Below are 20,305 nucleotides of genomic sequence, written 5' to 3'. Positions count from 1 at the left end.
GCAAGAATATTCTTTGGGAATATTCTGGTTATTTGAGAAGTTCTTTAAAGATGTAGTTTTGAACAAGAAACTTATGACAAACCTACAAGAATCAAGGTCTGATGTCGTTCATGCAAATGCCATTGGTCCCCTTGGAGAGCTGCTGGCTGAGCTATTAAAAATATCCTTTGTGTACAGTCTCCACTTCTCTCCTGGCTACACATTTGAGAAATATAGTGGAGGATTTCTATTTCCATCCTCCTATGGAGCTGTTATTCTGTCAGAATTAAGTGGTTCAATGACATTCATGGAGAGAGTAAGAAATACTATATATGTGCTTTATTTTGACTTTTGGTTCCAAACATTTGATGTGAAGAAGTGAGACCAGTTTTACAGTGAAGTTCTAGGTAAGTCATGTTTTTAATTGGTGGTTATTAAGTCCTAACTTTCCCTGTGCCTTTAGAGGTGAGTTTGCATGAGTATAAAATCAGAGGAGTGTGTTTTTTGTAAATGAAATGATGAAGTGAAAATATAAGATGATCAATCAATCTCACAAATACTATGGAAATCCTGACATTTGTAAGTTAGAACTCTGGGACCATCAATTGTACAGGATGCTCCAGCAAATTGAACCACTGAGGATTTCTCTAAGCAATTACCTATCCATCTTACAATGCTTTTATTTTGTCCTTAAAATCATCATTAGAAATTTCAATAAATGTCTTGAGAGCAGACATGTAGATTACATGTACATTTCTACAACTATTTATGTAGCATTAGGACATTGTTTCCCTTATGTAGCTTAGTTTCCTGATTTAAAAAATTAAAATATTTTTCCATATTACTATTACTATGAGGATTCCTTCATACTTGAGTGAATAGTGTCTGTCCCAGATGCAAAAAGCTATATAATTTGAGGTTTCTCAGACTTCCACATTTCTTCAACAACTGCTTACAAGTCATATATTTTAAGGCCTAAAATCTTGTTGAAGAGTGAACATGTAATTATTAGTTTATATTTTTAAAACTATATCTTTCCATTAAAGAAAATATGAATCTAAATAAGGCTGAGCACAAATCACTATTTCAGTAATTTGTAAAAATTTTCTAGCTGTTACTTTCAATATCAATATTATTAATAAACTAAAATTATTAGTCACCTATTATGAATCAAATGCAGTAGTAGCTACTAGAAACCCCAAAACCTTACAATTCATTTGGAGAATCAAAGATTAAGGAAATAAATCGCTTCCTAAATTGTAGAAACTGGACTGAATACTCTTGAAAAACATGGCTATGGCTATGGTAGAATTAAGTGATGGTGGAGTACAAAGAGTTTTTAAATTTATAATGGTTACTTTTGTATTTTATAGAGACAACAAATCTATGTTTAATTCTACAGTGACTCGTTTTAATAATCATTCATGATTATGTATATACCAATGTGACATTAGAGTCTACCCACTTTATTTACATATGTATGAGCAACATCTATAAAATATATAAATTATGTATAAATATGCACATTTATATTTGCTTTAGCAAGACATAAACAATTTTGGCTACATTATTTCAAATAATTTTAGAAAATTACCTGGCATATTCACATGACAATTTCATTTCTTTTGCCTTTCTCCCACCCCTTCAGGAAAATGCACTACAATTATCTGAGATAATGGGAAAAGCTGAAATGTGGCTCATTCGAAACTACTGGTATTTGGAATTTCCTTCCCCACTCTGACCTAATTTTGAATTTGTTGTAAGACTCTACTGCAAACCTGTCAAACCCCTGCCTAAGGTAAACGTATTCCTAGTTGTTTTATTCTTTTTGCTTTGCATTTTCAGGGGGAATGACTGTATTCTTTGTTCAGAGTGTTTGTCTCACAGTGAGACAGATACGGCAAGTGAGGAAAGTGACCTGCCAATTAGAAACTGATATATTTCTTTTCTGTACCATCACAAGTATGTGAATTTCATTACTGTTACAGAATAACCTGAGATACCTGGGAGACTTTGAGAATACAGTCAGTTAACTGAAGGTCTTATTATTCAACACATAAGAATCAATTATTCATTTAAAGAATATAGTGACTAAAATATACCAGAAGTGCCAGATTTGCAAAAAAATGAAGTAGACATAGCTTCTGCCCCCTATACATCTTATCTTCTGTTGTGAAAGGTAAAATATAAGCAAGTAATAAAAATTGTGTGAAAAATGTCATCTTAAGGAAAGACCACAATGCTAATGAAGCATTTAGAGGAGATTACAGACAGTATCTCCGCGTCATTAATAATTAAGGTGAGCCCTAAACAAGGTGGCGGGACAGGTGAAGGGATGAGAGGGAGAGGAAGAAACATAAAGAAAAGCAGATAGAGAAGTAAGGACAGTTGCCAAAGACCCTAAGTTTAGTTCTGCAGGAAGAGGCTGAGTAATGAAGCAGATGATGCTGGTGAGGTAGTATAGAGCCAGATAATTATAGGAGTTTGAACATATGTTAAGGGGATGGGGAAGACAGTGAAAAGAATTAAACAAAAAAGGGATATTATCAGATTTCCTTTTTAAAAAAAATCTCAAGGTTTAGTCACTGGGTTGATTGTAGAGGGGCAAGACTATAGAAAGGGGAATCACTCTAAAGGAAACTTTTGTAAGAATGTTCTTACAAGAGTTCAGGCAACAGGTGACAGAAAACTAGACTAGAATGTTCATAGAGGCAAGACGCAATGGCTTACATCTATAACTCTAGCACTTTGGGAGGTGGAGGCAGGAGGCGGGCTTGAGCCCAGGAGTTCGAGACCATCATGGGCAAAAAAGTGAGCCCTTGTTTCTAGAAAAAAAATGTTTAAAAGTTAGCTGGGTATGGTGGTACATGCCTGTCGTCCCAGCTACACGGGAGGCTGTGGCAGGAGAATCACTTCAGCCCATGAGATCAAAGCTGCAGTGGGCTGTAATCATGCCACTGTATCCTAGCCTGGGCAACAGATGGAGACCCTGTCTTAATAATTAAAAAAAAAAAAAAAAGGTTTATAGAGATGACTACGCCTACTCATACAATAATAGGCCAACCTCATATTGTGTTCTGTGTGTGGAAAAAAATAGTTAATATAGATAAAACACTTGAAATATCTCTGGTACATTGTGATCCAGAGTAATATTGACTCTTGCCATTATTGCTGTTTTGTTTATATTACTAATAATATTAACTAATTTGTGCCAGACACTTTAGATATTATTCCTCATTTTATAGAAACTGGTCTTCTAATAGATCAACATTGTATTCTCAACCAAAGTCCTAGAGAACAGATATCCTGTGGATTGCTTTAAAAGTCAACGTATGGATCAGATGAGCAAGTGGAAATTCTAAAATTTTATTGGAAAGGTTGAGGCTTTTCACCTGTATTTTAGCTTAAAAGAAACACCATTCCTCAACAATATAAGTATATGACTTCAACTATATTTTCAGACAGAACATTTACTTTCTTTTTTTAACTTGGGTTTTAATTATATACATATTTTTTCCTGAAGAAGAAAGCCATTTTAATACATTCAGTACTGACTTATCCTCCATTTTTCTGTAGAAATAGTGATTTATTGTATGGTGTTTCCAGTGTTTACCTTTAACTGATTAAAATGGGTAGAGCAGGGAGTTTTCTACTCTGCTCCAGGTGAATTTTTCACATTTCCTGGCTTTTAAAAGTTCTCCTTCCACAAATCTTCCATTACTATATATCCGTGTAAACCCCAGTCATGTAATCTCTCCCCACTGACCTTGGCAAACACGATAGCTTGTTGTGGATAACAGATGGAGGCAGCTAATCCCATGAAACCAGGTGGACACACTAGCTTCTTTATTTTTGAACCTCTAGCCAGAAAGAGTCCATTAAGGCTAGCAAAACCAATAACACCAAGTCTGGGAAAAAATCCAGGAGGTGCATTTTGGAGATATTCATAGCTGTCTAACCCCCACTGAACCAAACTTTGCATCTTAGGCTTGGTTTGGGAGTAAGTTTCCTGACACAAATTTCTATGTGGCTCACAATAGCGTCGGAACTGTGAGATGCCTTCTTCAAGCTGGCTCCTTGACTCTTCCACACACTTCGATTGACCCTCGGGAACTGAGTACAGTGAAAGCTCATCAACCTTCACGGGATTTTGGGAAGGTGAGTCCTTTTTTGGTGCTGCATAGACTTTGAAGGTGAACAAGTGTAGGCTGGTTGGCCTCACGGACCTCCGAATTACCTTGAACATGTCGCTGTCCACGGTGGCTCTGGCAGGATTTACTTTCTTTTATTCCAGTTTTATTCCATATTTCTTTTTTTAAAAATTCTTTTATTTCGGTATTTCTTTTTTAAACCTATTCTTACTTAAGATCCCAAACTTTTACATATTAGAGAATACAATGCTGGTTTACCTTATGAGAGGAAGTGTTTTCTGCCTCATGCCCAGACTATAGTACACCTCAGTAAAGCTCATTTTGGGAACATGTGTCTTGCTATATCATAGCTGCTTGATAGAGAAGCATAGAAAAATGTAAAGTGCATGTATAATAAAGACCAAATAATTTATACCACTTGTATCAGTTCTGTCAGTATATAGAATGATATTCCTTATGAAGGAACACAAGAGTCAACATATTCTAACTTAATATCATACTTTTAAGATATAAGCAGAAAGGAAGCATTCTTTATGTACTATATGATCTAAGATATTATTTTTGTCTATGTTCTTATTGGCAGCAATATAAAAGTGAGATCTTATTCAAGTGTTAAGACTCAATGTCCATTTTGACTGCAAATTGTTTAGGCTGTATATGGTAACTTTCACAAGGTAAAATAGCTGAGGTAGGATTGGTAGAATTTCTAACAAATTAACTCCTATTCTTGAAAGATTTCTTCATGCATATAAAGGGAAAGTGATTATGTTGGCAAGGAGGGAAAAAGAGGAGGAGGAGAAGGAAGGCACAGAGAAAGGTAATAGCAGTATAATGGCAATCATTAGCAATATTAGCTATTGTTACCAAGTTGGAGAAAGCAAGATTTGAATAGATGTCAGGAGGCTTGTCCTTTTATTCTTTGTTTTTGATGTTATAGATTGTTATACAGTATCTCATACTGTTGCTTATTGGTGTGACAAGAGCTGCTAAAATCTACTTAATAAAAGTCCCTCATACAATTTTATTAACCACAGTCCTCATCTTGTACATTAAATCTCTAAACTTGCTCATTCTACATATTTGCTAATTTGTGTGCTTTGACCTACATCTTCCCATTTCCTCTCACCGCCCACCACCCCTGCTGGTGGCAACCACTGTTTTGTTCTCTTTGTATCTGAGATCTTTTTAAAAATATATATTCCACGTGTAACGGAAATCATGCGATATTTTTGTTTTTATCTCTGGCTTATTTATCTTAGCATGAAGTCCTCTCTGTCCATCTGTGTGGTGGCAAATGTTAACATTTCTATCTTTTTAAGGCTGAATAATATCACACACACACACACACACACACACACATACATATATCACATTTTTTAATCCACTCATCAGTCATTGGACACAAGTTGTTTCCATATCTTTGCTATTGTGAATACTGTTGCAGTGAACATGGGAGTGCAGCCATCTTTACAAAGTGGTGATTTTCATTTTTTGTTTTATACCCATAAGAGAGATTCCTGGGTCATATGGTAGTTCTATTTTTAATTTCTTTAGGAACCTCCATACTGTTTTTCATAATGATTGCACCATTCTGCACTCTTACCAATAGCGAGCTAGGATTCACTATTTTCTCCACACTCTCACCAGCATTTTTTGTCTCTTGTCTTTTTGATAACAGCTATTCTTACGGATGTGAGATGATATCTCATAGTGGTTTCATTTGTATTTCTCTGATGATTAGTGATGTTGAGCAATTTTTAATATGCCTATTGGCTATTTTTGTTTTCTTTAGAGAAATTTCTGGTCAAGTCCTTTGCCCATTTTTAATAGGGTTATTTGTGTTTTTTTGGTATTGAGTTGTAAGAGTTCTTGATAAATTTGGGGTATTAACCCCTTATCAGATACGTAATTTGCAAATATTTTTCCCAGTCTGTAGGCTGCATTTTTATTTTGTTGATTGTTTCCTTTGCTGTGAAGAAGCATTTAAATTTCATGTAATCCCACTTATATATTTTGCTTTTGTAATCTGAACTATTAGTATGAGATCCAGAAAATCACTGCCAAGGCCAATGTTGAACAGATTTTCCCTTATGTTTTCTTCTAGGAGTTTTATGGCTTCAGGTCTTACATTTAGGTGTTTTATTCATTTTGAGTTGATTTTTGTTGTGTATCTCACATGTATAGTGTGAGATAAGAGTTCATTTTCATTCTTTTGCAGGTGGAAGTACAGTTTTCCCAGCACCATTTATTGGAGACTATACTTTCCCCTTTGCGTCCACTTGGTGCCCTGGTCAAAATTTAGTTGACCATGTATGTTTGCATTTATTTCTTTGCTCTCTATTCTCTTCCATTAGTCCATGTTTCTGTTTTTTACCAGTGTAATTCTGTTTATTATACCTTTGTAACATAACTTTAAATCAGGAAGTATGATGCCCCCAACCTTATCTTTCTCAGTATTTCTTTAGCTGTTCAGTTTGTGTGTGCATGTCTGTCTGTGTGTGTATGTGTGGTTCCATACAAATTTTAGAATTTTTGTTTCTATTTCTGTAAAAAATGCCATTAAACTTTCAGTACAGATAGTGTTGAATCCATGTATTGCACTGTGTAGTATGGACATTTAAAAAATATTAATCCCATCAATAAATAAGAGATATCATTCCATTTATTTGTGTCTTCAATTTCTTTGATCTGTATTTCATAGTTTTCCTTGTACAAATCTTTTACCTTCTTAGTTAAATGTGTTCTTTTGTTTTTGGGTGTGCTATTATAAATGGGATTGTTTTCCTGATTCTTTTTTTAGTTAGGTGATTATTTGTCTATAGAAATGTTACTTTTGTTTCTATGTTGATTTGGTATCCTGCAACTTTTCTGATTTACTCCAACAGTGTTTTTTAAGCATCTTTAAGGGTTTTCAACATATAGGATCATATCATCTGCAAATAGAGATAGTTTTACCTCTGATTTAGATGCCTTTTATTTCTTTTACTTATTTAATTGCTCTTGCTAATCTTTCAAGTACAATGTTGAATAGAAGTGATTAGAGTGAGAATCCTCCCCTTATACCAGATCTTACTGGAAAAACTTTCAGTCTTTCCCCACTGACATAATATTACCTGTGTGTGTTTTTTATAAATGACTTTTATTATTTTGAGAAACTTTACTTCTATACCTGAAAGTCTTTATTGGGAAAGATGCAGAACTTTGTTAACATCTTTTCCTGCATCATTTGAAAGGAACATGTGGTTTTTAACATTCTGATAATTCACATGTCACATTGATTTGTATATGATAAACCAGTCTTGCATGCCAGGGTTAAATCTCACTTGTCATGATGTACGTTCTTTTTGATGTGTTGTTTAGTTGTTTGCTAATATTTTATTAAAGATTAGTGTATCAATGTTCATTAGAAATATTGCCCTATAGCTATCTTTTCTTACAGTGTCTTTGTCTGCCTTGGATATGAAAGTGATTCTGATGCCATAAAATATTTGGAAGTACCTCCTCTATTTCTATTTTTTGACCGAGTTTAAGAAGTATTGATAGATTCTTTTATGAACGTTTGGTACAATTTGGCCATGAAACCTTCTGGTTCTGCGCTATTCTTGGTTGGAAGGTTTTTAATGACTTCTTCAACTGATTTGTTGGATTGGTTCAAGTTTTCTACTTCTTCCTGACTCAGTCTTGGTAGGTTATATTTTTCCAGGAATTTATCTATTTTTTTCTAGATTATCCAATTTGTTGCATATAATAGGCCCTTATAATACTTTACTTGTGAGGCATCTGGTGTAATGTCTCCATTTTCATGTTTGATTTTATTTATTTGGGTCTTTCCTCTTTTTGTCAGTCTAGCTAGTATTTTGCTGATCTTATTTTTTCAAAGATTACTTTTTTGCTTTTACTTTTTCTGTGTTTTTGTTCTCTATTTTACTGATTTGTATTATTTTCCTCCTTTTGCTAACTTTGGCTTTAGTTCTTTTTCTAGCTTTTTGAGGCATAATGCGGTATGTGCAGTAGAAAAGAAATGTATATTCTGCTGCTCTTGGATGGAAAGTTCTATATGCCTGGTAGGTCCATTTGGTCAAATCCAGTATTTGCTTAATTTTCTGTTTAGTTGAGCTATTCAGTGTTTAAGGCGGGGTACTAAGATCACCAACTATTATTGTATTGCTATCTATTTTTTTTTCCTTCATGTACTTTTTTTTCTTTTTTGAGATGTAGTCTCGCTCTGTTGCCCAAGCTGGAGTGCAATGGTGTGATCTCAGTTCACTGCAACCTCTGCCTCCCAGGTTTAAGAGATTCTCCTGTCTCAGCCTCCCTAGTAGTTGGAGTTACAGGTGCCCACCACCACACGCAGCTAATTTTTGTGTTTTTAGTAAAGATGGGGTTTTGCCATGTTGGTCAGGCTGGTCTCAAACTCCTCACCTCAGGTGATCTGCCCGCCTCAGCCTCCCAAAGTGTTGGGATTACAGGTGTGAGCCATCGCACCCAGCCAATACTTTCTATATGTATGTAGGTGCTTTGTTGTTGGGTGCATATATAATTCTTATGTCATCTTGATGAATTGGCTGCTTTATCATTAATGACCATCTTTGTTTTCGTAACAGCTTTTACCTTGAAGCTTCTTTTATCTAATGTATATTATGCCATCCCTGCTCTTTTTTGGTTACTATTTGTATGGATTTTCCCATTCTTATACTTCCAACTTTTGTGTGTTCTGGAAGCTGAAGTGGGTCTCTTTTAGGCAGCCCATAGTTACATTGTTTTTTAATCCATTCAACCACTCTTTATTGGATAATTTAATTCATTTAAAATCAAGGTTATTATTGATAGGTAAGGACTTATTTTGCCATTTTAAAATTGTTTTCTAGTTGTTTTGTAGATTCTTTGTTCATTTCTTCCTCTCTTCTTGTTTACCTTTGTGATATGGTAATTTTCTGTAGTGCTAATAAGCTTTGTCCTTTATCATTGTTGTTTGTGTATCTGTTGTAATTTTTTGGTTTGTGGTTACCATAGGCTTACATAAAACGTTACAGTTGTAATACACTATTTTAAGCTGGCAACAACACAGATCATACACAATTATTCTAGATTTTTACCCTCTTCCCAACAATTAATATTTTTGTTGCCATAAGTTACTTTTTTTTTTTGAGACGGACTCTTGCTTTGTCGCCCAGGCTGGAAGGCAATGGCACAATCTTGGCTCACTGCAACATCTGCCTCCCGGGTTCAGGAGATTCTCCTGCCTCAGCCTCATGAGTAGCTGGGATTACAGGCATGCGCCACCATGCCCCACTAATTTTTGTATGTTTAGTAGAGGAGGGGTGTCACTATGTTGGCCAGGATGATCTTGAATGCCTGACCTCAGGTGATCCACCCACCTTGGCCTCCCAAAGTGTTGGGATTACAGGCGTGAGCCACCACACCCAGTCTTACATTTTTTTATATTGTATATTCCTTAGCTTTTCAGAGCTATTATTTGTGACTATCTTTCAAATCTCCAGTATGAAGATTACAAATGAAAATATTTAATAGTCAATAGTCTGTGTTTAAGACATAGTCAGTAGTATTTAAGATACATTTAATATATTTATTAGTATTTAAGACAATAGTCAATAATCTATATTTAAGACACAGAAGAAACTGAAAGGGAAAGAAAAAGTGTAAGATTTAGAAACAAGAGAATTCCCACCCCAAAAAATTAGAGATTAAATGATTATATGATAGATAACAGAATACTATGCATGGATTGCTTATACTCTAAGGATTCCTATTCCTACTATAAGGAACTTGGGGACTAAACTTGAGCCAGTTCTTTCCTGTGTGCCTCAATTCTAATATGTGTTTCAAACTGCATTTGGAATGTTTCCTACCCAAATAACAAAATCTTAAACAGCAAGATAAAATTATCCATGTGTGTCACAGTCACCCTTACGTTGGGTCAGGGAACTCTAGCTTGGTCAGCTAAGTGCTGGCAACAGTTCCTTCTTCCTTTCAATTCCATACCCCTGACATGCCCCTGAGGACTCTTAATGTTTAACATTATGACAAGACAGGATGTATGTGACCTCAGAAAGACCACGGCATTCTACAGCAGAATGTAGATATATCCAAGGGCAAGATGCCACACCTGTGATAACAAAATACTCTGAAAAGTCAAACATTCAGGTGTTATAACTTGTATGAGATCCTGATTTAATGGACATCTGCTAAATTTCCTCTGTCCATGTCTTTTGGAAACTGTCCTTCCTGATATAATCCTCCCAGAGGTGACCATAACATGTGCCTCTCTTGCTTCCCATGCTGGGAGTCAAAGAACCCCATTTCCTTGGAAATACAGATTGGATTACGGCTGGCTCCAAAACCAACATGGCTATTCAGTCCTTTTGGGGAACTGACATGGACACTGGGAGGAAAACAGTCTCTCTTCTGCCACTGAAACTACATGGACAATGGAAGCTTGGAGATAATGGCCATTTTCTGAAAAATTAGACCGTGCTTGAAAAAAAGCCATCATGGAGGAAACCAAATCCAAAAATTACATGCTTGAATTCTCACTCCTTTGAACTATTACTCCAGCCAATAAAATCCTTGACTGGATTTCTAAACTCTGAATGACTGAATTTTCTGTTTTTCATCTGAACATATCATACTAATGTAGATTTTTAGAATTACAGCACTGTAGAGTACATAGAAGAAACCATGTCTCTCACGGTGACAAAAGCTGTCATAAATGTGTATGAATATTAAGTAAAAAATTCTCATTTTTATATACTGACTTTTCTGTACAGAAAAAAATCTTGCATTTTTTATACTATGTTCCTGTAAGTTTATTTTTAAAATTAGGAAAGGAGAAAACAGTGATTATGTGAGCCAACACAATTGTTTAGAATAGTGCCAGATACTTTGTAAAAACTTAATGTTGGCTTTTTAAAATAGATTGACTCAATACTAAGCTCAACATACAAAGCATAACTTAACATCTAATTGGATGGCACTTTAGAAAAATCCTCTGTTCTTGAAATCATTCAGCCATATGCATGTTAATCAAATTGCCTTCCTCCTTATGGACAGAAAATGACAATCAGGATTAATTGTCACCTCCTCAGAATAAACAGTAAAACAATTTCACCTCCGCAGAATAAACAGTAAAACAATTTCTTGCAAGTCTGACACTTGGAAGAAGACTATATTTTCCAGGTCCTCAAAATCTTTTTTTGTAGTTACAACTCACCATACTGTATTAAAATGAACAGCAAGATTTAAAACAATTCTTTAAATACTTAATGTACAACTCAAGAAGACTCAAGATCCAGATAAAATGTACAGAGCCGCTATGGAGTTGAAGATTTGAAAATAATTATTTTCATGGTCATATTAAAAAAAATCCCTATATGACAGATAATATTTATTTTATTTAGATTATGATCTATTAGGTAGAAAGAGCACTGAATTATACGTTCCCCTGATGTGGGGAATAGTGAGTATCTATTTTTAACTATCCATTGTACTAAATAGATAATGGATATGCAACATAAATATGAATACAGTAAACATGGCCCTCTTTATGATTTCAATGGTCTATCTCTAATTATTATTTCATAGCTTCCTTATTTATCAATGCAAATCTGTAATTTGTAAGAATTCCTGTGATGCCAGTGTAACAACTACCTACCATTTTATTATGCCTTCCTTAATATTTTGTAATGCTTAACTCAATATCTTGGCCTAATTTTAAAAGAAATATACCTAGAAGTTGTCACTTATATAAAGATGACATGATGTTTTACAGTTTTGAAAACATTTCAGCCTAATAGAGCTTTATCATGTAGAGAAAAAAATAGTTATTGTCAAACTTAGGTGGCAGTATAAACCAAGGTTGATCCTGGTAAGCTCATGGCAAGGAAGACTATTGTCTCAATAGTTAGTAAAGACAGAGAAAATATTTGCTAGTTTTATTTAAAATGGCAACAGAAACAATAATAGCAACAACAACAACAAAATTAGCAGTATGTGCAACAATTGCATGGATATCTAATATGTAACCTTTTCTGACACCTTTGCTTCACATTCCCTTAAGTAAGGGCCTATGTCATCAGTCAACCCAACATTCTTAACATTATATCCTAGGACTTATATCTGATTATAATTGCCAATTATATCTGACAATTGGTAAGATCTACAAATTGACATCTCATTTATATCCAAACTATTTTAAATGCAATTATTTGAAGAAATTGTATAGGTAAGGAAAGAACTTGGAGTTTTAACACACATTGTTTGACCAAATGCTCAAAAATCCAATCAGGATTGACACATTGGCTTAGAATCAATAAAACAATGAATTAGAGTTATGTAATAGACATGATTATATTTTTTCTAAAATCTAAGTTTAGTAAGTTTATTATGGACATTTCTTTACTGATGTTTAAGCTTACCTTGTTGAAAGATGAAAAACATAGTTGTTTTTTTCTTTAAATATATAGAATGCAATGTCCTTACAGATGAACTAAGCTTCAGTTTATAAACTCATTTTCATTTCATTGAGCCCCTTTAAAAAGTTAAAATACCATGAAAAGTTAATTTTAAAGATGTTTGTAGGCGGCAGTAGTTTTAAAAACATCACTTCTTAACAGTTTTCTCCAAAAGAATTTTTCTAAACAGTGTTTTCATTTTGGAAGAAAAGATCAATTATGGAATATGTGCGTATATTTAGAAAAGGTAAAGCTTACAGATGGAAAGAAAGTTAATATCCATGAAATAATTTATTTTTATTAACGTATGTGAACTAATCCATTTTTTTTGTGTATCTACTTAGTTAATTTTGCAATCTAGCTAAAGACTAGCTTGTTTTCTAAAACTGTTGTCTAAATAAAGAGCAAATAATCACAGACACTTGTCTGATAGATGTGATTTTTCTTCACACCCAGCATGCACCTACATGGCCTGGAAGCAAGGGTTTTGACAGAGTAAATGGAGTAGTGTCTTTCTGAAAAGAAGAAAAATCAATGAATCCATATTCAGCAGAAGCACCCTGTTGGTCTCAATTGTCCAATGCTGAGCTATCAGTTTCCCTCATTGAACACAGTGCCTAGTACATTTACTTTTTTAAAGTGCTCTCTCTAGATAACAAAAAAAGAAAGATAACAAGCGTCAATATGATAGGAAGTCCCCTGTACAAGCTTTCTGATAAACAAAAGTTAAGAAAAAAATAGATCAAGCTTTTCCTTACTGTAGTGTTTAGAATGAGTTCAGAATAATATTCTCAATACCATAACTCTCTCTGCAATATCTGTGCAAATTTCCTGAACATATCTTTAAATATATTGTTTCCTTTACTTTCTTTATTTCTGGCACTTACAGTTATCATAAAATCTGGATATAGTCTTCAACAGTTTTCATCTTTATTCATATACAGGGTGTTGTAATACATGATATAAGCAAGGCTGTATAATATTAAAATAATTTGTACCTCAGTTAAGAGAGAAAATATATATCAAACAGGAAATTCTTTGGAGAAATTTCTAAAGCTAAATAGCAATATATATATATATATATATATCAATTTTGATGCAGGTTTGCTACAATATCCCTATTCAAAAAATAAATATTTATGTGCCCACTATTACAAGATAATGCATAAAGAAGATATCTCTAACTACCTCTGTACCTCCACTTAAAATCCCCAGCTATTCTATCTTGTCACTATTCTGTTGGGACCATGCACGATAAACTTGCTCTACCCAGCTGTATTTGCAATGCCTCTTATCTCTTGCCAAGCATGGCTCTGATTTCTGTATACCTTTTTATTTGGACAAGACATTAAAGGTTTTTATCGTTTCCATTTCAAAGTGATCTTAGAAAAGTAGAAACACTGAATTCAGCTCTTACCAGGACAATGCCCTTTCTAATATTGTCCTTGAAATAACATCTGTAGCTTGACTTCAATATTTTCTTCTCCCAGTTCTGCTATGGCGTTTTCACCTGCTAGATCGTATAAAACATAACTAACATTTTTAAATGGAACCTATAAAACTAATGAAAGAATTGTTTTAACATTGCCTACAGGTTTACATAAATGTTATGCAAAACATACCACTGCAGTTTACTAATGTTACTGAAGGAAAACAAGATCAGCAAAGTTGCTGTGCAGTCATACATCTTGCTTCATCTGATTTTTTTTATTATTTCAGTAAGATATATGTCACAATTTTGCATTATTTTACTTTTTAATATAAAATCCACAGATGTGAATGCATAGAGACTCTATTAGAATATATGTATTAGTAGATTATTATTATATTCAATTGTTTTCAATATTAGATAACATTACATGCTAAAAGATCATGGCTTTTTACTTGATAGAAAGTAAGGTTTGGGTAATGAGCATAAGATAACATTATTAAATTTTAAAATTATTAAATTTTAGCAATTTTGTTACGACCCAGCTAATCTTACATTTTTGAATAAATAAATTAAGTCTGGATTCTTCCTTTGATTTTTCACTGGGTTAATAATACATCATGAAGTTTGGGAACCCATTCTTCATTCAAGATATGAATCTTTCAAGCAGAATTATTAAGAAACATCTATGTACATTATTGTTTACTAGGTGATAAAAAATAAGTTAACAAATAAAAGACAGCATTATTTATGTTAGAGAAAGCAGCTGCAGCAAAGCTTCTTGTTATCGAATGCCTGTGCTCCTTTTCTTACTTAGATGACATTGGCTGTGACATCTCACCATGTGTGTAAAAATAGTTCCCAGCCTTCCCTGCAGTGGACATAAAAAGATTTGAAGGGAGGTGTTATCATTAGCACATAATGGAAGCGTCACTGTTTGAAGATAATTTTGTCATCAGCTTGGGAGATGAGCAAAAAAAATAGACAAAACCCCTAGAAATTTAACAAAATCAAAAATCAACCTACAAAATAATTCCTTTTAAACAGCAACAGGCGATTAGTAAAAGTAACTAAAATTAAGATATTCTTAGCAATAACAGCAACTTAAACGAGGAACTAGACAACTGGAAGACTGGACAAAGTGGCTGCAGTAAAAATTCTTGTCATTCATGCTTTATGTGATTGATGTAATATTATAGAAACCAACACTCCACGAATTAATCTAAAACATAAATTGATTATCAATAAAGAGCCAGAAACTTTCTTGAATGATTTGCTAAACATTATAACATTATATGGACTACTAAAAATCTTTGCTATAGGTTAACTTTAAAAAAAAAAGAGAGAACATCTTTCCTTAGAAGTTAAAGAGACATTTTAATGTCATAGTAATAAAAATAATGTGGCATTTTCACAATAATAGATAAATATACCAATGTAGCAAAATGGTAATCTCAGAGACAGACTCAATATGCATTAAATTAGGCACCGTGAATAAGGGGGGAAAAGATGAGATCGTTTAGTAGAAGATAGAAAAAACAGGCAAACCATATGAAAAAATAAAAATGCTTCCGTAACTAACAAAATTTACAGAGAGCAAATTTTAAAAATATAATGAACACATGAAGAGATACCCTATATCATTTGTAATCACAACACTAAAAGTAAAACAATAATTTGTTATTAGTGTTTCAAAAATTCGTGGTGTCAAGTGTTGGCCTCAACATAAGGATTGCTGCTTAGTGTGTATATCGGTCATTCTAAAAAGCAACCTCCGCCAGGCACAGTGGCTCACGTCTGTAATCCCAGAACTTTGGGAGGCCAAAGCCGGCAGATCGCTTGAGGCCAGGAGTTCAAGAGCCTGTGCAACATGGTGAAACCCTGTCTCTACTAAAAGTACAAAAATTAGCCAGGCGTGGTAGTGCATGCCTGTAATCCCAGCTACTAGGGAGGCTGAGGCAGGAGAATCACTTGAACCTGGGAGGCGGAGGTTGCAGTGAGCTGAGATTGCATCACTGCACTCCAGCCTGGATGACAGAGTGAGAAGCCATCTGAAAAACAAATAAATAAGCCAATCTCTCATAGTTATAAAAATTAATTACAAACATTTTGTGATAATAATTTTCTACTATGCTTTGCTATGGTAACAAACTTCCCCAAATTTCTCGTGGCTCACAATAAGAAAAGGTTATATCTTGCTCCTACTACATGCCAGTTGCTGGTTGGCTGCAGCTGTGCTCAACTCTGTATCCCATGTCTTCACGTGTCTTCATTCATGTCTTCACGTGTCTTCATTCTGGGCCATGGGCTGAAGTGGGATGCCAGATCTGGAATATGTCTTTTCATGGCAGAAAGAAGAAAGCAAGAGAGCTATCGGGCACACTCAATGGCTCTTAGGGCTTCAACTTTGAATGAAAATAGTCAATTTGCTCACCTTTTATAGATCAGAAAATTAGGTAGATACACTTCCCACTGGAAAGTCCCGCTAGTCATACAGCAGGGGGCAGGGAAAGATGGGAGTAAATTATAATAAACAATATAAACAATATTATAATCTGTCACACATACACTATGAGTCAACCATTCTTTTCCTGGGTATACCCAAAAATGTCAAGTACTATACTAAAGTGACATGTACAGTACGAGATGTTCACGCAGCCTTCTTCATGGGTATCAGAGAGCTGGAGGCAAACCTCATGTTTGTTCCTAGGGGACTCAAAAATAGTGGTGAATTTTCATGACGGAGTATTATAACAGCAATTAGAAGCAATGAATTAATGTGCAAATAATTATCTGAGCTGATTCTAAAAACACAATTATCTGAATTTATTTTTAAAAAGCAGTGTGAGATATACAATGAGTTAAAATTTCTTTTTGCACACAAAACAGAACATTTTATCAAATAAAGTGATTAAGTAAAGAAAGGATTGCCTGTATTAACAGTGATAATTCCATAAATTGATGAATATGGTGAACTCAACTATATATCACAAAGGTATCAGTAATTGAAATTATCTCAAAAATTATTCCATATCTGACCCAATGAGATTAAATTAAAAGACAGTAGCCAAAATAACCAGAAAATTCATATATTTAGAGATTTAAAATATAATCTACATCTTAACATGGATATAATAGATATGGTAAAACTACAAAGAATATTCAGGAAATATTGGGCACCAAATTCTAGATAACGCTATTTGGGAGGAGAAGGGAAAAAGAGAAGGAGTGAAAATTCCTTGTTTCTTATGCAGCTGTTTGTGCATACTGTTTATTTCATTAATTATTGAATACAAATAATTTACATGGGAAGAATATAAAAATAAAATATGTCATGTAAAAAGTTTAAAAGTATACATTTTTGTTTGTTTTTTGTTTGTTTGTTTTTATGTTTTTTGAGACTGAATTTCGCTCTTGTTGCCCAGGCTGGAGTCCAATGGCACGATCTTGTCTCACTACAACCTCTGCCTCCCAGGTTTAAGCGATTCTCCTCCCTCAGCCTCCTGAGTAGCTGGGATTACAGGTGCTCACAACCGTGCTTAGCTGATTTTTGTATTTTTAGTAGAGACGGAGTTTCACCAAATTGGTAATGAGGATCTGATTTAAGATAATGAGGACTGAATGATAAGTATAGTTAAAGACTTAAATAGAAAGAGGAAAAAAGCAGGAAAAAGAATGTTTCAGGAATTGGCAACACAAATTAACCTATTAGTCTCTGGCCACTGAAACTTTCAGGGCAAACACATTACAGCTTTCTGAGCCCAAAAGGGAGGGAAAATCTTTCATTCACATCAGAGTTTCTAGGAGAGGCCAGTAACTGCTATCAAACTCCCACACCAAGAAACCCTACAAGGCTACATTTCTGCTCTAAGATTACTGGGGATATTTCTAAGGCTTGAGATGTAGAAATATTTAGGCACAAAATAGCTGTAAAACTCCCAAACATTCAGTACCCAAACCAAGTTGGGATTGGTTTCTCTTTTTCCAGATATCTTCAGGGCTATGTTGTGTCTGCTCATGTATCGAGTTAGGGTCTCGCACGTGGCTTCTGACATTAACCTTGTTCAAATTACCCTTGCAGCTTAGACTACATTTGACTCTGCTGCAGCTCAATTATGTTTCCTGCTTCCATTTGTGTGTGTGTGTGTGTGTGTGTGTGTCTGTGTGTGTGATAGTACAGCTTGTGGATCATCTATGTAAAATATACATATACACTGGGGAGGATATATGGATATATATTAGGAAGGAACAGAATTAAGTTACACTTACTAATTATTTATTGTGCAAAGAAATTTAGGCCTGAAATGGATACCAACCATCACCTAATGTAACCTTCAATTTACAAGTGAAGGAGTTAGGACAAGCAAAATAACCTGTGTTAGTTATGATCATACACTTAATTAACAGCAAATCCAGAATCCCTCCAATGTTTTGACAATCCCGTGATCTTTCCTCCATAGTAGAGGGTTTCAGTCAAAATTCTCCATGGCACTAAATGCTTCAGGACTTGCCTAAAGGGACAAACAAAGCAGCCCTCTAGCCCCACCTCCCAGGATTGATTTGGGAAGATTTACTTACATTTGTTCTGTCTATTAGGTTGTAAGAAATCATAAAATTTTTTTGTGAAATGGGAAAAAACATTGTTGTACTTAATATTTGTCTCCTTGTACTTGCACAAAATTAAGGCATTAACTTTGCATTTAATTTACATACTGATACTTAAAAATATATCTATTTTTATTATTCAAAAATATATTTAACCCTTAGTATGTGATTAGCACTGTAAAATTCTGGAGCTACAATGATTATCTAGACATGGTTTGGGATCTCTATTTCCTTCCAGAAGAGATAGTGACAAATAAACAATTAAGAATGATTTTTAAGTTGATATGATATGTACATAGGAAGGCCACTTCACCTGGCTGATGTATTTAAGGACTGATATAACACGGAAATAAAATGGATGAAAAAAAGACAGAAACAAAGTAATTAGAAACAATGTTCCAAGTAGAAGAAAAAAAATTGTAATATCATGTTTCATGTCAGAACGGAGCATATTATAGAACCTAAAATTAAATCTGAAAGGATTTGGGAGACTGTAGGATCAGATCATGGAGCAAACAGTGTGGCATAGACAGCTGGAATATGGGCTTTGTCATGAGACTGATGGGGTTTGAGTCCTGGCTCCACAAAGAGTGTAACCTTGAAAGTGTACTTCAAACCATCTATGTGTCCACTTGTTCTTCTGTAAAATCATGTTAGCAATAGTACCTGCCTCATAAAGAGTGACAGTGCTAAAGCATGCACCATGCTGAGCATGAGCTAATTCAATGAAATAAAGAACTGGTTTAAGAAAGCTGGCTGTGTATCCAGATGAGTTTACATTTGTGTCATGGCTTTGTCAATTAATAACAGCATGACCTCAGCTAAGACACTTAACTGTATGCCTCCTCAATGGCTTTACCTGTAAAATGGATGATAGAATAGCACATTCTTTACTATCATCTTATGTGAATTAATGACTTTGAATGCTAAAAATATTCATAACATTGTCTCCACATAATAACTGGGCCAGGGTAGGCAAAAAGGCAGGATCAAGAGGTAGGATTAAAAATAACGTGGTCAGGGAAGACCATGCTGAGACTGTAACGTTTGAAGAGACCTGAGGGAAAACAAACCATGTGGATATTTAGAAGATGAAATAAAAAATTGCATGCCTATATACTTCTGCTTACATAGACAGGTATTTCATGATTTTAAAAAAAATTTCTTTCTTTTACTTGAAACATTTTTTCTAATTTGTTTTCTGCCTTTTATTCATCCATCTTATTTCTGTATTATATCATTTCTTAAATACTTCAAATATATAGGCATGTGAGGGGGTGGAGGGGGGTTACCTGGCATATTTGAGAAAGGGCAAGGAAGGCAAGAGCAGAGTGAGATGAATTACAGTAGGTGATATATTCTGAGATATGACAGAGTGCATGGAGAGGTGGTACAGATCACGTTTGAAATTAAAGTCACTGTAAAGACTTTAAGTTATTGTTCTGAGTGAAGGTATCAGGGTATTGGAGAGTTTTATGCTGAAAGAGTAGTGACCATAATCACTAGCTGCTTGGTTGGGAACAGATTAATAAGTGGGAGGTGCCAAGGGGATCCGTGAGGAATCATTGCAATAATCCCAGGAACAGGAGATGGGCACTGAGAACAAGAAGGCGGCAGAGGAATAGAAGGAAGTGGTCAGATGTAGGATATGTTTTGAAGACAAAGCTGAT

The 20,305-nt window shown here is 34.5% G+C and overlaps 1 protein-coding gene across 1 annotated transcript; it reads right to left on the bottom strand.

Annotated features, from left to right (window-relative positions):
• Nucleotides 1-3,667: 3,667 nt before the first annotated feature.
• LOC100435484 (MICOS complex subunit MIC26-like) lies at nt 3,668-4,262 on the bottom strand. The gene has a single exon (XM_054553900.2). The coding sequence runs from the start codon at nt 4,223-4,225 to the stop codon at nt 3,668-3,670; it is 558 nt and encodes a 185-aa protein (XP_054409875.2). The 5' UTR covers nt 4,226-4,262.
• Between the last annotated feature and the right edge of the window lie 16,043 nt (nt 4,263-20,305).

Source organism: Pongo abelii, chromosome 3 (assembly GCF_028885655.2).
Source record: "Pongo abelii isolate AG06213 chromosome 3, NHGRI_mPonAbe1-v2.0_pri, whole genome shotgun sequence".
NCBI classification, from domain to species: Eukaryota; Metazoa; Chordata; class Mammalia; order Primates; family Hominidae; genus Pongo; species Pongo abelii.
This window is presented reverse-complemented; position numbering and strand designations above follow the sequence as displayed.

What these genes read in the sequence shown, in the direction of transcription:
- LOC100435484 (XM_054553900.2), bottom strand. Translation starts at nt 4,225, where the DNA reads ATGTTCAAGGTAATTCGGAGGTCCGTGAGGCCAACCAGCCTACACTTG.